This window comes from Eretmochelys imbricata, chromosome 13 (genome assembly GCF_965152235.1).
Source record: "Eretmochelys imbricata isolate rEreImb1 chromosome 13, rEreImb1.hap1, whole genome shotgun sequence".
Taxonomy (NCBI): Eukaryota; Metazoa; Chordata; order Testudines; family Cheloniidae; genus Eretmochelys; species Eretmochelys imbricata.
The window spans coordinates 21,616,590-21,634,285 of record NC_135584.1 but is presented as its reverse complement, the minus strand read 5'-3'; the positions used below and the strand labels follow the sequence as shown (position 1 = coordinate 21,634,285).

Below are 17,696 nucleotides of genomic sequence, written 5' to 3'. Positions count from 1 at the left end.
CCACTGACTCCTGTGTCTACAGCCCTTTATGAATCAATAATGAGTCGGGAGATAGAAAAGTAAATATGCCGGGGTTTCATTAGTGCCCGCTGAGCAGTAATATTTAACCCTTTCGCGGCAGGGGGACGAAAAAGTGTCTCGAGTCCAGGTTTAATAAGCGCCAGGGGAAAGCAAACAGATGTGCAGGATGAGGAAAGCGAAGCATGATGACCAGCAGTAATCTTGGGAGAGCGCCGGTACAACTTCACTGGAACCCTTGCTGGTTCTGAAATAAGCTGGGTCAATGTTTGTCTGCACCAAGGTGTTGCATGCGTGGAATTAATTTGTATCCGCCTCAGCACAGATCACGGAGAGCCCATCTGTATAGAGACACACTGGCGATTCGCATACATTGTTTTTAAGGGTGACCGTCTCTTACTGTCCTCACACAATTCGCCCTTCTGCACTATTCGACATTCTGCCTGCTCCTGTTCTAACCACACCTCGCCACGTGTGTATTGAAGGGACTTCTCCCGTCTGTGCTTGGTGACTGATCTGTGGGCTATTTTCCTTGTTAGCTTTACAAAGATATATACGCACAACTGAACATCATTTCTCTCATAATTCTTCTTTAATTCTTCCAACAATGTTACAGAAAGTTTCATGTTTAACCCCCCGCCCCCACCCCCCAAAATCCGTATCATTAGCATTTCCAAAGAGCGGGGTGGCGTGGTGGTGGTTTTACTGATCACACGTCTCAAAGCAATAGGTTCCTAACGTGGCTCGTTCCTCCTGGTGAAATAAGGAGGAAGGGAGCGCTAGCTGTGAGCTTTTCGGAGCCTCAGAAGATGCCCGCAGAGCAGGAGAAGTGCCCAAGCTCACACAGCTTTAAGCGGGTGCAGCGTGTTTCTCATGACACGGGAAGCAAATATACTGCTCTCTGATTATTTCAGGGGACACCCCGCGTCTCCACGCGCAGCTGGGTTCAGTTCTAACCAGAACGTCGCATCCCTCTTCAAAGCCAGTTGTGTGTGCAAAGGTGCTTTGCACTAAGTGTACACCCGCGCACACCCAAGCGATCGAGCTGGAGATCCCTTCTTAGTCCTCTGTGGTGCTTTTTTCATTTTAAATCGGTAGCTCTTTGGTCACTTTAGTATTTCTACAAGTCCGAGCAGTTGTTTTTTAATCAGATAAATTAAAATTCATTCAGAGCACTGAACACTGCATAGACACTTCCTACATAAATGGACCTCTGCCCCTTGAACCTTTCCACTGACACAGTTATTCTGTGGGAATCCAGCCCGCTAAAGCCACTATAGTGCTCCTCGCAGGCCTGTTTTCCTATTTTTTGTTGTTCAATTAGCCCTGGTGATTTATTCAATGCATGCATGAGAGGACATTAATATGCGGTGGCAGTTCCCACAAACAATATTCCTCTCAGGCTTTCTGCAGCCATAGATTGGCAAAGAAAAAGGCAATACATGGAAAATAAGGTTCTGACATCTTTTCTGTATAACCCACTGTCTCCCTTCCCAACGTTAAAAGGAAGGATGACGTTATATTCCTGCAGCGGTCTGTGCACTGAGGTGTTTGGGATCAGACTGCTGCCCCTTTTTAAAAGCTAAAATGCTTCGCTATCATTTAGCTGGGCTTCCTGCGTCTGACAAGGCAATGATGTGTATGGGGCTTAAGGGAGGATTTTGTTGTGGAGTTACTGTATTTGCTTTTCATTTTCCCACACTCTGCTCTTAACTGATTTGTTTTCCAAACATGCCGTGTGTCATTCCTGCAAGGGCAGCTTGCTCTCCTTGGGAAGGGAGGATAGTTTGGGGGTTTTTTTAAAGATGGATTTAAAGTTAAATCCCCTGTTCACAGTTTGAAAGTACATCTCCTCAACCTTCCAGGCTGCTGCTGCAGCTTTCCTTGCAACTTTCTAATTCCCACACCAAGGCGCTGGGCAGAACAAATAGGCTGGCTGCAATTGACTTAGATAAATGGTCATCATCCACTTTGGACTTTAAAGCAACTAATTGCTTAGCTGTTGGGATAGTGGCGATGTAGGGGGCTCTGGGGAAGAAGTAGAGCGGCAGTGTTGTATTCTCGCTCTGTGAGCACCTGCTGTTACTGAACACAAGGAGTTAATATCATTGTCATGTTTCAAAATGCAGGAATAAACAAACTGGGCAGATTGAGAGGCGAGGAAGACAATGGGAGGTGGAGTGTGCTGCTGGGATCCTAGAGGGACGCTATTGATCACGCTTTTAAGGTTCTAAACCTTTTAAAAATGTTTCGTTAGAGCATTTTAATAATGACTGATTTCTTCCCCAGCCCCCACTATAGTTCTCAGAGGGAGACATGTTAAACTTAATGGGCCCATGGGCTGCTGCATCAATAACTTTAAATTTATCTACACATCCACAGTGCAAGCAAGGGAGTTGCTTCGGAGGAGTGGGGGAGACTGTTTCGCAGGGAAAGTACAGACCCTTTGAAACCAAGCTTCACAGAGGGAGCCTGGGAAGTGTTTGAAAGGGAAACTCTGCACAACGCCTCCACTGCCAGTGAGACCTTCAACTCTTGAATGTAACAAGCAAGCTGCCACCGTTCTAAGGTTTGCTACAGTGAGTCCGTACAAGTGTCCTCAGTAAGAACCATCCTGCTGTTGGATGCTGGATTTGAAAGTAGCACGTTTAGCTGCTTTAGCGTCTATCCGTGCACAGTAAATCCCATGGCATTGTGTTAGAGCAGAGTCTGGAGCCAAAACTACAGTGTAGCATAAACCATGTTAAGGGTTAGAGATGGATTTTGCAACTCTGCACAGATGTGTGTGGAATGATGACCCTCGTTGTAGAATTAAAACAACTTCCAAAAATCACTTAAAACCAAATGATGCATGTCAAAGATCAGCTTAGCTGGATCGTCCCCTTTTGATATATATTTAAGGTCCAAGAAAGTTTAAACACAAGACATTGGAGAAGTAAACCCTTCAAAGAAATGCCATTTCAATTATTTTAATAAGCAAAATAGGAAACAATTTTAATAACCAAAAACAGAAACCAGTCTGAATAAAACTACAATAGACCAGGTTTTTTTTAATATTTTTCATATCATAAGCAGGATTTGAAATTGATCCCTTCAGAACTTTACATGAAATAAAAACAATTTTTTTTCGCTGCTGCAATGTTTTGATTTCAACACAGTTGAATCAGTAAAAACCAAAGATCGTTTTCTGATGCATGACTAATATCCACAATATTTAAAACTGCAAGCACCATGCTGTTCATTACAATCTTGTTATTACTGTTAATTTATAAACTAATACAAACTTAAAATGCATCTGGCCAGCAGTGCCAGCAATCCTAAAAGGAAACTAAAATAAGTTTTCATTTTGGTATTTTTGTCAGTGCAACGTAAAATCCTTTTTCTGACCTGCAGGAGGAAAAAAAGTAACACCCATAACACTCCAAACTACTACTACACAACTGCAAAGAAATTTGGCTAAAACTTTTGCTGCATGGGGAAACAGAGAAGCAGATTAAAAATCATTGCAAAATAATACACTTAAGTTGCAGTATGTCTCTTTAAAAAACGTTTCAGTTTTCTATACATTCCAAGCCCTTTCATCTTCTGTTGCCATTGATAAACCTAACTGAAATCAGAACTGGAACATGTCGTTGTATACTGTTCTGCCTACAGCGATTGCAACTGACTCATGTCATCCTGTGTTTTGGAAATCAAGCATCAATTGTTTCTTAAAATAAAACACATTGTAAATTCTTTGTTTCCTGAGTGTATAATAAATCAGAGAAAAATATGGCCAAAGCTATGAGCACTGCTGTCTGAGAACTGTCCTGACGTCAAAATAATAGGGTCACTGCCACTTAAATTGTGGAGTAGGATGTAGCTGCTTGTCTGCTGGCCCTTTTCACTATTATGACGGCCAGGTGTGTCAGTGCAATCGAGTTGCTTTTATTCTGCCCCAACAAACAAAAACCAAAATGAAAACTAAAGAAAAAATTACAACTTAAAAGTGCACCAAATATACAAAGTTGTTTTCTGAATGCAAATGCAAAATGCCCATAACGTTTTTTATTATCTCTTTACTTTAATAACAAACCATATAACCAGCCTGATGAAATGTTATTTTGTCTTCCTGTGCCGTGTGATGTAGCAGATATTTACAAGCTAACAACTATAACAAAACACAAAACAAAAAACCCCAAACAAACAAAAAACCCCAACAAAAACTGCACAAGCAGTAAAAAGTTGATAACTTGTGATGCTTTTCTTATCAATGAAACAAAGCTATGAACGATGATCAACATGCTAAAGTTAAACAAGAAAATGGTACAAAATAGAAATTATTACCATACATGTCCAGCATGCAGGATTAATATTTTTAATGCAGATTTTCGTATTTTTTTTCTATATAATCAAGCAGGCAATAAAACTGATGTTTTTTCTTGTCTCGTACTGAATGTCCCATCTGAGTCCCGTAACTACTTCTCAAAGCAGGCAATGTATGAAGGGTTTGCATATATTGTCCTTCCCTTATTCTCCTTCCCAAGCAGGTAGCATGTGCAGGAGATGCTGCTGCGTGAGTCTTCTTTCCTTTACTCCCAAACAGGTAATATGTGATCGATCGCTTGTTCATTGTCCCTTTTTTTTAAAAAACAAACAAACCACAACGAGCCCACACAGTTCTGAAAGCAAGCGATCTATAAAAACGCTTGACGTGTCCTTCCTTTCTTCTGTTTCTTTCTTTAGCTGGCGAACTAAAGATAAAAAGTTGCACATCTCTTTCTCTCCCACCTCCCCCCTAGCCTACTTTTCACAGCTAATCTAGGAGACAGGATGCTGCAAGTATTAAGTCTCTCTTCTTCCTCTCCCTTCTTTCTCTCTACTCAAGCAAGCAGATGGATGGAGATGTCAGAGGAGGATGGGAGAAGCGGGGAGGCGGAGGGGCGGGGGGAGGAGGTCGGGGGGGTTCTGTGTTTAAAGGACTCACATGAAGAACTCGGGAGAAGATGGGTTGTCACTGGTGGATCCGGCCTCCCTGAAGCCATTGCTGGCAAGTTTCTCACACTTGAGCTTGTAGGCATCTCTTTCTCTGGCCAACCGGGTCACCTCTTGCTTGAGCTGTTCCACCTGCTGGATCAGCTGGGTCTTCTCGTTCTCCAGGTGGTGCTTCTGCTGGACTCGCTTATACCTGCAGGACTGGGCATAGCCCCTGTTCTTCAACGTCCTCCTCTTCTGCTTGAGGCGGATCACCTCGTCCTTGGTGAAGCCCCTCAGGTGCCTGTTGAGCTCCCTCACCGACATGGAGACCAGCTGTTCGTCCGAGAACCTGTCTTCCACGCTGTTGGAGGAAGGGGGCTGCTGGTGGGCGTTCTGCAGCTGCTGGGAGGAGGTGGAGGAGGTGGAAGGGGTGGGAGACGCCTGGTGGTGGTGGTGGTGGTGATGGTGATGGTGGTGCGGGTGCCCGCTGTTGACCAGGTCCTCGTGGGTGACCCCCGGGTACTGGTGGTGCTGCTGCTGCTGGTGGTGGTGGTGGTGGTGGTGGTGGGCCCGGAAGCTCTCAAAGCTTTGGAGCTGCTGGGGCATCTGGTGGGACCCGATGAGGGCTTCCACCGCGTCCTCCGGGGTGAGGCTGAGCGTCTCCGGGTTCATCTGCTGGTAGCTGTTGGCCATCCAGTACAGGTCCTCCAGGTGGGTCTTCTGCTCCGTGGGGCTGAAGCTGGGCGAGGAGGGCACCGAGCTACAGGGCGTGCTGATGGGGGTGGAGGAGACGGAGCCGGCCGGCTGCAGGCGGGTGCAGTGGCGGCCGGGCCGGTCGGCTCTGCCCAGAGGCTCCTTCTTCACGTCGAATTTCATCAGGTCGAAGTCGTTGACGTACTCCATGGCCAGGGGGCTGGTGGGCAGCTCGGGTCCGATGCTCAGCTCGCCGGCCATGGCTGTCTCGCAGGCACCTCTGGGCTGGAGCGCTCACTCCAGGGCACCGTCGGGGGGGAGAGCTGGCCGCGCTCCCTCGGACTCCAGGTCAACTTCGCGGCGGCGGCGGCGGGCTGGCGGAGGGCAGCCGAGCCAAGCGGGCGGAGGAGGCGGAGGCACCCGGGCCGCGAGGCGTGGGGTAGCGGCGTCTGCAATGCAATGCAGGCTGCAGCGGCTCCCACGGCTAAGAAAACCCCACGGGCGAGGTGGGAGGCAGGAAGCAGCAGGAGCCTCCCCACCGCAATGCTGGCGGTGCAGCCTGGCCTCTTTTGCAAAGGAAAAAGCAGGAGAGATTCTGTGCCCCGGCGGGGGTCGGTTTGTAAGTCCTGAGCCTCGTCGTCCCCGTCCCCCCCCCCCCGGCTCCACTGCAGGCGCGGAGCCGGAGCCCGCTGCAACTTTCCCGGCAGAGCAGCGGGCGGCGTGTGCTGGAGGGTTGCTGCTGGGTGGGTGATTTTGGTGGCTGGAGTTTTTGTTTTTTTTTTTTGTTTGTTCGCTCGCGATGAAGGGAAGGGGTGGGGGAGGTGGGGAAATCTTGTCTCGGCTTTAGCTGCCGCCTCCAGCTCCTGTTGTGCAGCTGTGATTTGCGAGGCAGCCCTCCTGGCTGCTTATATTCCTTTCCCGATGACACTCAGGGAGAGGGGGCTGGGACCGCCAGGCAGCTTCTCCAATGGGAGCTCGGCCGCGGAGATCCTGGGGCTGCCGGAGGAGGGGCCGGGCTCCCACAATGTGACAGCTCCCGACGAGTCAGCTGACTAGCAGCTGGAGAACAAGACCAGGCAGCAACTCCAAACCTTTCTTTTTTTTTTCTTCTTCGTCTTCTTTCTTTCATGTTTTAATCTTCCCACTTTCTCTCCCCGATCTGCTCCCCCCCCCTTTCTGTCTCCCTCCCCTCCCTTTCTCTCTTAGCCTGTGTAATTCACAAAGAAGAAGGGGGGGGGCAGATCCAGCGTATGTTTCACTTGCTGGCCATCCCTTTGTTCTAAATATAACGAAGTCCCTCTGCCCACTCAGTTTTGTGGGAGTGGGAGGAGGGAATGGTTTGAGGGCAACTTTTAATTGTCCGCTTTCCAGGGGCACAGTCAAAACACTTAATTTGTTGGAGGATTCAGCCATGATCGCTGCTTGTGGGGGGGGGTGTGTGAGAGAGAGAGAGAGAGAGGGTTGGGAAAAAGACGAAAATAAAGAATAGTTGCCCACAGTCGGTGTGTGCCAGCTGTCGTTATATAATCGAAGAAAACCTCAAGTTAAAAATACCTCCCCCCAGGAAAGCAGTTAGCGCTGGCCCAGACTATTGCAAATATCGGGGCGAAGGGGAAAATGGACGGTAATTACATTTCAGATCTAAGGAAGATCTTTGATTTCCTCTTCTGCTCCTCGAGTGACTGCATGCAAAGAAGAATCGGGTTGTAAGATTTTTTTGGGGGGGGTCCAGTAACAGGACTGTGTTTTTGTTTGAACATTTTGTAACGATTAAAGGAGATTAAGGGTTTTTTTTTTTTTTAACTGTTTTTACGCTCAAACAGACATAAAGGACGACCCCACGTGGCCGTTTTGAGAAAAGCACCAGCTAGAGGAGACAAAAAGAGGAGCACAGAGAATTACAGCTGAAGATGTAGAGGGGGGGAAAAAGCAAATCGGTGCAAGAGGAACAGAAACAAACAAGGAACATTTCTGTGATAATGAGCTTTACCCTATACCAACAGTGTTAACGTCTCCCTTTAAACCCCCACCTGGAACATAGAGAACGTGTTGACATGATCATTCTCTACTTGAGTCTGCCGGGTTTCCTTCCTCCACCTGGCTCTTTCGACATCCACAGTAATAATACCACTGTCGTTTTTCTGCCTGTGTCATTATTCAATTACTTAGTTTCTGATGCGCACACAAAAATCCAGGCTGATTTTCAGGATGGACAGAGGCACCTTTCAGGGAAAAAACGTGGTGGTACTTTTTTTTTTTACCCTCCCCTCCTGAAAAAGATTCTATTCAAATCCCAAACAGGGAAAAGCAAGAGTATTTAAAAGTAGCCCCAGGGTTCGATCTCAAGTCTGTTGCAGCACGGAAAGAGTTAAATGTAATATACACTCGGTGTTTTTTTCAGCTCGAATCCCAGTGGTTATTTCTACTTTTCCAGCCCGGGCATTAGACAAGATGCGACGACTTGCTTCATTTGTGTTCTGTTTAAAATGAACCATACACTGGGTCGCAGACAGAAATGCAGAGCATGAGCTCTCAACCCGAAAGTTATAAATATCCCAGTTAGAACAATCAAAACTTTGGGGACAACCCAAAAATTCGGGGGGGGGGCGTGGGGGAGAAAGTTGGGAGAGAATAATGCAATGAAATACCACCTTAGTATTAGTCACGTGTGTGTGTGGGGGGGGGTATTTTGTGTGGCAATGAAATGTCCGCTCGTTTCGTCTGAATTTCTCCAGTTACATTTGCAGTATAGATAACACCCCATCCATCAATAACGCTTTAGATCCCTGGTGTGGATCCGTGGTTCAGTGTTTAACCCCCTCTCTTCCCACGTACACGATCCAGAAGCTTTGCCCTCACCAGCGGGCCAAAGTGTACCTCGGCTGGTCCCGTTCCAAATCCCAACCCGCGTTTCATCTTAATCACATATCAGCAAATATAATATCTCCCCCCCCCCACCCCCGCAGCTTCTCCTCTGCTCTAAACTCCTGCAGGCAGGCACAGTGGGCAGGGAGTTGACTCTTGTTCCTTTCTAACTGGGGCTGATTCTACTTGGCAAACTAGCCCTGCTCCTCCTCCTTCGCGAACACGGGGAGATCCTGAGTTCGAATTCAGCCAGCTGGCTTTCAAGCCGAATGCTTGCGCCCTGGACATCCTGAAACCGCGGCGCGTTGCTTTGTTGTTTGACGGAGGTGCTCGGGGATACAAAGGTGGTGGGGAGGGTTCTCTTTCAAAGGGGTAAAGGTTCGGAAGGCCGGTGGGCTCTCCCGGAGCACGCTGGACACAAGTGGGAAAGTTTCCTAGGGGGAGAGTCCAGAGGCGGCAGAGCAGACAACCCTGCGAAGAGTCTCTCCTAGCTCTGACACTGACTTAGGGCTTTTACGCTTCTGCAGCGGGCTCCAGTGTGAATCCTTGGGGCGAGGGGTGATTATTTAGGTAATCTGGGTGCCCTGAGACGGCAGCATTTTACCTGCATGTTAAACGTTACCATTGCCAGGGGTAGGAGTTAAGGTTGCTTGAGAGAGGGGGGAAAAATCTGCCGAGCATTTCGAAGGTGTCGTTCATTTAAAGCAAAACCTTTCCAGCGCGCATCAGGCGAAGTGATACTTTCCCGTTAATGACGGAGGTGTATTCGCAAGGTGGAGCTACTGACGGACGGAGGAAGCATTGATCGGATAGCTCTCTATCCACTCATCATACAGCTCAGCTTGTCGCTGTGTTATGTTCGCTTTGCTTTACTGTTTAAACTTTAATCTGCCAATTGGTGCTGTAGGTTCACGTCTAAGTCTATATTCGTCATCCTATAATATCTAGGGTCTATTTTACTGCCATTAGATACTCGCACGTTAATGGTACAGAAACTGCCTACCACAACTTGGAGCATTACATCACTTGGCTGGAAAAGACCTTTTGAGCCGTGATTTAGTTGATTGTGGACTTTGAATTCAGTCATCAAACCTTAATCAGCCTCAGACCTATGCATGGGCGAAATCTTCCCTTTGTCTGACCCCGTGTAGCGCCAGGGCTCTGAAGGGAGGTTAGACAAAAACCATACGCAGAGCAAGAGGACTTGTGAGAGGCGAAGCCTGCAGATGCTAGACCAGGTCACCAATACACACCTGAGAGAGGGGTCCTCTGCCCTAGAGACAAGTTACTGAACAACCCAGCGAGGGAGTGACGGCCAGAAACAGCCCCCTCCGACCCCTAAAGACACCGCTGCAAAATGTTAAGCATACAACACTTCAGTAAGAAACTTCGGAGCTAATGCATCGTCCAGTACCCTCGCTCAAGGAACAATCATTCGATCACGAATGTGATATGGGCAGACTCCAGTGTATGACTCGCTGTAGATAATATACAGGTCTATACTGTAGGGGGTAGGCTTGAAAAAAAATAGTAATTTTGGAGCTTTACAATTTTTTTCAGGGTATAAAATGCTCCGTCACTTAAGCACGTTCAGCAATTGAAACCCCAGACTAAATAAAAACCTAATTGTGTAGGGGTGCGGGGGGGGGGAAGGAATGGAAATTTACACCATCTGTATGGCTTCATAGCCCGGCTATACACATCGCATCCCCCCCTGAAATCATAAGTGCAAACTTCTTTCATCGTGACCCATTTCAATGCCAAAATGTGGTGGTGATTTTAATACCAATAAAAATACAGGCTGAGGATGGGCATATATTTTAAAGTATAGTCTGGCGGTTCGTTTCGAACGTGCCTTACTGCTTTCCCCGAGTCAGAATCACGAAGAGTTCACACCTGGTTATTTCACTCCATCTCCGCTACACCGCGAGACGAAGGTGGGAGGAATTTAGAGCCACTGCAATTGAAAGGTCGCGTTTTAAAATCTCGTGCAGATACACACCTCAATCTGTGTGGTTTTTGGCTGAATCATAGATTAGACATTTTTGTTACGTTCGCAGCCCTAAATTCTCTGTGTTAGGAACACGATGGACCAGACATTCAATAGGTTCAAAAAAGTAAGAAGCAAAAACCGATTGAAAAACGACTATAAAATCACTCTTTAAAAATATCCCTCTATCCCTCTGCTGCTAATTTCTGAGCGCTTGCTGATTGATACAGTTAGCCCCGAAGAAGGATTTCCCCCATATAACCTATTAGTGGGATGTTGGGTCTGAAGTTAGTTTTGTGAAGAAACAAAAACGGGCAGGTCAGAAACTCGGCTCCGCTGGGGAGGTGGGAGGGAAAGGACGGCACTTTGCCCCCTCGTACCTCTTTTCTTTTTTTCTTTTTCTTTTTTTTTTCGAAATTTCCAAACCTGCCAGCAGACACCGTGTTGTGTGTTATGTTTTCCTGCGTACGCAGCAAGGGACCTGGTTAATCATCTACTGCAGCTACACGTGCATCAGAAAGAAAAAGGTGATGGTTGCTTGTTTGGCTTAATGGCGGTGGCCCCCGAGTTTAGGGTGAAATGACTAATGGCAATCGTAAATCTTTTTCTTTCTCTTTTTTGCTTTTCTTTGCTGGGATTGTCAAAATAACCGTCTTCGGGAAATGTCTGTCCTGCAGCTCTGCAGTATAAAACAGGCTATTGTACTGTCCTAGGTGAACTGAAACCTCTCTCGATTTTAGCTCGAAACAATTCCGTCAAATCCCAGTGCTAACTCTAGACACGGTTTGCAGGTGGATCTGTGAGAAGGAAGTGGAACAGGACTTCGGAAGGGTAGGTTTTCTCAAAGCATTGACACGAATTAGGAGATACGATTTTTGGCTGGAGAATAAGGGGATGTTGCAGCCCAAGCGGACCAGTATTGCGTGTGATTAGTGCGTTGACTTAATTCTTCAAGTATAATTAAAAACAGGAACGCGTCTGTTTTTATAGGGTGGTTTTGTTTTTGTTTAGAGGGGAGCAGCCCATAAATGTATTTTGTTGACGAGCCATTCTGCATCACTCCCATGTTGTTGTCAGCGCTGGCCAGAACACACGCAAACTCAAGGGAATCAGTCCAGCAAGCGGTTAACACCAAATAAATGTGCAGTTCTGTAGACTCTGGGATTATGTACAACTGCCGGTTTTATAGCACTAAAATAGGCTGGCTAATAATGTTGTTGTTTTGGAAAAGACTGATGCAAAGGAAATGAGCAGATCACTTACTATTAACAAACACCTGTAATTCAGAGTTGCTTTTCATCTGTTTAGAACAAAATCAAACTCAGTGCTCGACTCTACGTCGTGTTCTGTCTGTCTGTCTGTGACGAATTCTTGACAAAGGAGAGGCTAATAAAGAGGAGGACGTGGATGGAAGATGCAGAAGCTTAGTAATCATTACTGATTTTTCTTACCCCCTAAGGAAGTAAGAGTTGACTTGGGAAACTTTGTTTCCCTATTTTGGCCAAGGAAAAATAGCCAAATCACGATACACCGCACATCCTCCTGCCTCGTGAGTGGAAGCTTTTTAACTCTTTGTAGCTGGCCTGTACTATAGTTCGAGGAAATATTTGATTTCCGTGCAGTGCTTCATTTTTCTGCTGGGTTAGATCTTTAAGGGACCTTCAACCCCATCCGAGTAGGGCAGGGTCACTGGGATCTGGGCTGCCGGGGACAGTATATGTATAATTCCATAAGCACTTCAGTGACTATGAACAAACACCAAAACCTCGTTCAGCTGCTTCCCCTACCGCTGTAAAGGAACCATATGGAAGATGGGTTCTTGTCCACAGACTACTTTGAGTTAATCACAAGCGCAAGCCGCCTTGCAAGTGAAGCATTCCCCTTGCTGCAGGGAATCAGAGAGAGACAGATTTGCTGCCCTAGCTTTTTCATGCATTTTATTGCCTTTCCAGCGAAGGTCCAAGGGGAAGGGACAACTCTTCAATGGGTCCTAAGCCGTGTCCTTCATTCAGGTTCATCTCTCTGATTCTTTGTACACAGTAAACGCATACTTACATGTTTTAACAAGAAATCGTAATATTGCCGAGAACTTTTCATCTCCGGTTCTCAAAGCACTTTTGGCCACGGGGCCGGGTGGGGATTATCTTTCTTTGGCCCGTCTCCACCAGGAATGAGACTATAATTTTTGTTTTTAAGTGACCTGGGTATGCCTCCTTCATGTCAGGCTCAAAAACTCTTCATGCCCATCCATCTTTCTTTCTCTCCCTCTCTCTCTCTCCCCTCACCCTCCATTTATCCCCCTTGCTACTGGTGTAGAATTATTTCTAGAGTTGCATCTGGGATTTCTAATCCCAGAAATCGAGGTTCTTTATTAGGAAACCATTAAAGGCAACCACCTTGCTTGCTTTCAAGGTGCTTTACTCTGCCTTGGAGTGAGTCCCTGTTTCCCACTTGAACCTTGGCAGGTTGAATTCTAGCAAAGCAATCCTCTACCATTTAGTTAATAGCTATCTAACCATTTCTAGATGATGATAGCAGCACGTTTCAAGAGGCCAATAGAAGCTGAAGGGCTATAATTACTGTAGCCATATCTTGGAATGCAGTGTCATGTAATGGGAAGGTTCTCAAGCATGTTCATAGCTTGGAGCACATCTTCATAAGAGAAACCGTCTCTCCAGCACATCCTCTCCTATTCATGATCACCTAACAGTTACAGCAATTTCTGTGGGGGAAAGTGATGTCAGTAAAGTATTTAATGTGTTTTTAGTTTCTCTGAATGTGATTTAGCAACTGGGGAGGAAAAGAAATGGAAAGTTCTTCACACCCAGAATTGGAACCAGATTTTCAAAGCAGCTCAGCTCCCATTTTTGGCATCAAATTAAAACAACTCGATTTTTTCACAAGAGCTTAGCATATTGGGTACTGAGCTTTTTCTAAAGTCTGGCCCTTTATTTAGATGCACAAAGGGGAGCTGAAAAATTTGGCCTTAACATTTGAGCATTTCCAAATCGGGCACCCAGCAAGTGGCCAGTTCTCCGCACACCACTAGCAAGTGCTCTTCACAGCAGTGATGGTCCATGGGCCACTGTGTGGGAACCACTGCTGTAATTAGTTGAGAAATGCTGGTAGTCAGTTAGGACCTGATCCTAAAATGATTTCAATGGAACTACTCACTGTAGTACTGTTAAGCGAGTGCATAAGTGTTTTCTGGCTGGGGGCCTTGCATTGTAAATCATAAGTCCATATGAATGCTATAATGCCCTCTGGGCAGCTGCATCCTTTAATTCAGACTGATTAGTGATTCCTTTTCATTGCACAAAGCCCTGGATCAGGAAAACTGCTTATATAGAGAAAATTTTGGAATTCCCTTTCCAGCATTTGCTGTGTAAGGATTTAAATATCATCATAAAGCAGATACTGTATATTCTTCTTTTTGCTCTTTTCACCTCTAGTCCCCATTAGGGATTTTGTTTTGTTTCTGTTTTGACAGCCCCTGTATATATGTGTCTGTGGTTGTTCTGTGCTATTTCCTGATTTAATATCAGTACGGTTACAGGAGAAGGATGCACAGTTAGCATTTTTCACTCAAAGTATTTTCCAAGCTCTTTTTTGATGTACTGGTCAGGTTTGCAGCTTCCATGCTCTTGCTGATCACAGAGGGAAGGATCAGGTTTATTGGGTCCCATGGGGGAGGAGGCAGTCCCACCTTTCTAGAACAACTCCCTTTTCAGCTAATGAAACACAGCTACCTTGCTGCCCTTTCCCCTCACTACAGATTCAGAAAGAAGCCTGGACGCAAAGGAAAGTGCTCAGGTCCCAGCTACAAACCTACTCTGTATTGAAATTAATATTATCCCCTTTATAAGTTACATGAGGGTAACAGTGGGCAGAACTGGAGGTACTTTGGTTTTGCAAATCCCCAAGATGCTTTAGGTCTGGATCCATTTTTTTTTTTTCAAACCTTAAAGTTCAAAGGGGGAGTGAGTAGAAAGGGGGAAATGTTGGGAAAATGCTTTTAGTTCTGACCCATCTCTGGCCTAAACAAAGCCTGTTTCCCTGAACATTACCCAGAGTGGAGAGGGAGATTAGATCGGAATTTTGCCAAATGGCCCTTCTTTGTAACAAGCAGAACCAAAGCCCTGGATCTGAGCACCCCCAACTTAGAGGTTTTCAGAATCTGGATCTAGATGCAAATTTTGCTCAAGTCCCCATAGTGTCCATACAATATGCACAGCAGAGTTGCATTGTTGGCCATTTTATTTGTGGGGAAGTAATTATTTGGTTAGCCTGTCTTCACGTATTACTGCATGCAGTGTTCACCTCCCAGCTTGAGTTTTTCCAAACCTCCTAGTCCTGGCAAAGCTGGAGAAGCTTCATATTTATTGTCCCCTTGAAAGCACACACAACAGATACTGAGATGGGAAAGGATCATCATCTTGGGCTGGGCTTTCCCTGCGTGGCGGGAATGCTGAGCTGATTGGTTCCTGCACCACAGATAGCAAGTTTCTGTCTCCATTTGTCTTCTGGGCTCCGTTTCCAAATTGCTAAATTCATCTGTGCTTCAGAGACAGCAGTTTAGTGTTGGTGCAAGGTCTCAATCCCCATCCCCTGAACGCATATAAGATGCTATCCAATAAATTCCACTGGTCACTGCCGAAAGCATTCTTGATACTTCCATTGTGTTGTGTCTAGGCCTCTTTGGCCTGAGAGAAGGCCGTTAAGTGGAAGGAGTATAAAGAGAGAGAGTGATCCTGGAGGGAAAGCACACTCTGCTGCGAAAATAGAGCGTTAAGAATGTTCAAGGTGTATCTTGATAGAAGTGCTGTTTGGTACATTGGATTTGCTATATCAGATGAGACTACTTGTTAATTTCTGCTCGCTTTCCTCCAGGTGTGATCAGTGCCTGATGCTCTAGTGGGAGGCAAAATACATGCCAAAAGCAAAAGACTGTGCATGGCAAAGGTGAAGGGAAAGGCACTTCCTTTGACCCCTGAAGTGATCGGTTTATACCCTGATACATGAGACTTAGTTCCGTTTACATTAGCTTGAGGCAATAACTAATAATGATTCCAGGCTTTATTTTTATCCTTTCAATACAATATATAAGGATTCCTGCTGCATTTGGAAATAAGAAAATAAAAGACCTGTTCTCTGTGAGCTAAACATAAGAACGGCCACACTGGCTCAGGCCAATGGTCCATCTAGCCCAGTATCCTGTCTTCTGACATTGGCCAGTGCCAGGTGCTTCAGAGGGAATAAACAGAACAGGGCAATTTTGAGTGATCCATCCCCTGTTATTCTGTCCAAGCTTCTGGCAGTTGGAGGTTTAGGGACTCTCAGAGTATGGGGTTGCATTCTTCACTATCTTAGCTAATAGCCATTGAAGGACCTATCCTCCATCAGTGCAGGTCATGTCCCACTACCTTTTTAATTTTCTCGGGGTATTGTTAAAAGCCAGAATTACAGTTGTTTCAGTAGCTTAACTCTGAATTTCCACTTTTTTCAGTATCTGAGTTTTATTTAAATTTATCCTAACTCTGCATTTCCTGACTTTTTAATGGCTGTATTTTCATAACTGCCATTTCCATGTAAAGATTTTTACTCTATAAAGCTGAGAATGCATATCAGTAATCACCCCTTGAAAATGTTCTTTTCTCTGGGATTAATAAACATTTTTCAAGCCTCTATCACACTTCTTTAATAATGGGTTCATAAAATAAGGCAGGGGAAAGAGGAGATTGGGAACTTCATCTCAGAATTCCCAGCTGGAAACATCTGTTCAGCTGCAAGTCACCTGATGCGCAGTTCTAACCAGCCATGTGTGAGTTATTTTTGTTTATTTTTAAACATAAACTCTTTTACTTGAGACCCTGGTGGAAATTCCAGTAGAATCCTTCAGTGGTTTTCCCTAATCGCTATTAATTTCTACTAGAGGACCAGCAGGCCCTGTGGATCCATTGCTTGCTTTGTTCAAAAACCTAGTTGGCCAACTAGAGCCAGCAGGGACCAGCTGAAAACTTTAAACTAGAGTTTCCACTAGGGTAATCAAGTATCCCAGGAGGTGATGTATTTGATTTATGGCCTGTCATCTGGAGCTGCAGGTGCTCATCCCCCTCTGAAAATCAAGCCATAGCATCCTGCAGCAAATCTAATGGAGTGAAATGCATGAGAGCTTAGGTAGGATGTGTAAGAATATGAGGTGACCTAAAAGGGTAGGTTCAACTATTTGATTCTATTCATATCTTATGCTATTTAGCAGCAGTGGTCTTAAGTCTATGTGAGCCTATAGGGCCTTGTTCTTCTTGCAGGACCTTACACTGCATGCACCCAAACTCACAGCAAGAGCATCAGACTGAATCTTTTGTCCATGATCCCATCTGTCTCCAGGGCCCATAGGTCATGACAGAAACTGAATTACCTAGCTGTCCTCCTCCTCTCCTTACTTGACGTGTTGCACTCCAGCTGTACCTCCACCTCCTCTCTCCCTGGTCCGTGCAGGAGGTCACCAGACATCACTGGGCCTAAAATCCAGGCCTGGTGGCATGTTGCAGCCTGGCAGGAGCTGTTTTTTTGGGAGCAGACAGAGCTGGAGGGACAGGAACATATAGTAATGTAGGCTGGGAGGAAGCTGGATGGAGCCCTGAGTATGTTGCTATGCTCAAGACCCCACAAAGTCTAGTGCCAGTCCTGATCCTGAGGAAGATAACTGGGAGTTTAGTATGTTTTGCTCTCATTCTTTCCCACTCCCAAGAGCTGAGAAGGAGTGAGCTTTCTCTCTTCAGCCACATGCATCCTCTTGGGAGCAAGGTGAAGATGTGCGTCTTCTCATTTTCCTTTAAACTGCTAGGGATGATGGGGACTCTGAGCTCTTCTTCATACCCCTTGCACTACAAGGAGATCTTGGTGGAGTTGTTTTTTTGGGGGTCCTCCTCTGCCTTTTCTCCATCCCACTTGCGGTTGGTCTCATCACCTTCCATTGTGGTGTCCCATTTGCTCAGTGTTCCTTTGGGCAACTTGATTTGTCTTGCTCCAATTACCACTCTTCTGGGAATGGAAGGGTGGCTCTCACGTATGCGGGTACTTCACAATGTTGTAGCATGCGCCGAGCTGTAAGCCCGGGGTGCTACTAAATATGAAAATGACAGACCAACAGGAGTGAAGGGAGGAGTTATTG

At 45.9% G+C, this 17,696-nt stretch overlaps 1 protein-coding gene across 1 annotated transcript; it reads right to left on the bottom strand.

Annotated features, from left to right (window-relative positions):
* Positions 1 to 4,980: 4,980 nt before the first annotated feature.
* On the bottom strand, positions 4,981 to 5,928 carry MAFB (MAF bZIP transcription factor B). The gene has a single exon (XM_077832248.1). It carries the CDS (start codon positions 5,926 to 5,928, stop codon positions 4,981 to 4,983), a length of 948 nt encoding a protein of 315 aa, XP_077688374.1.
* Positions 5,929 to 17,696: the final 11,768 nt, after the last annotated feature.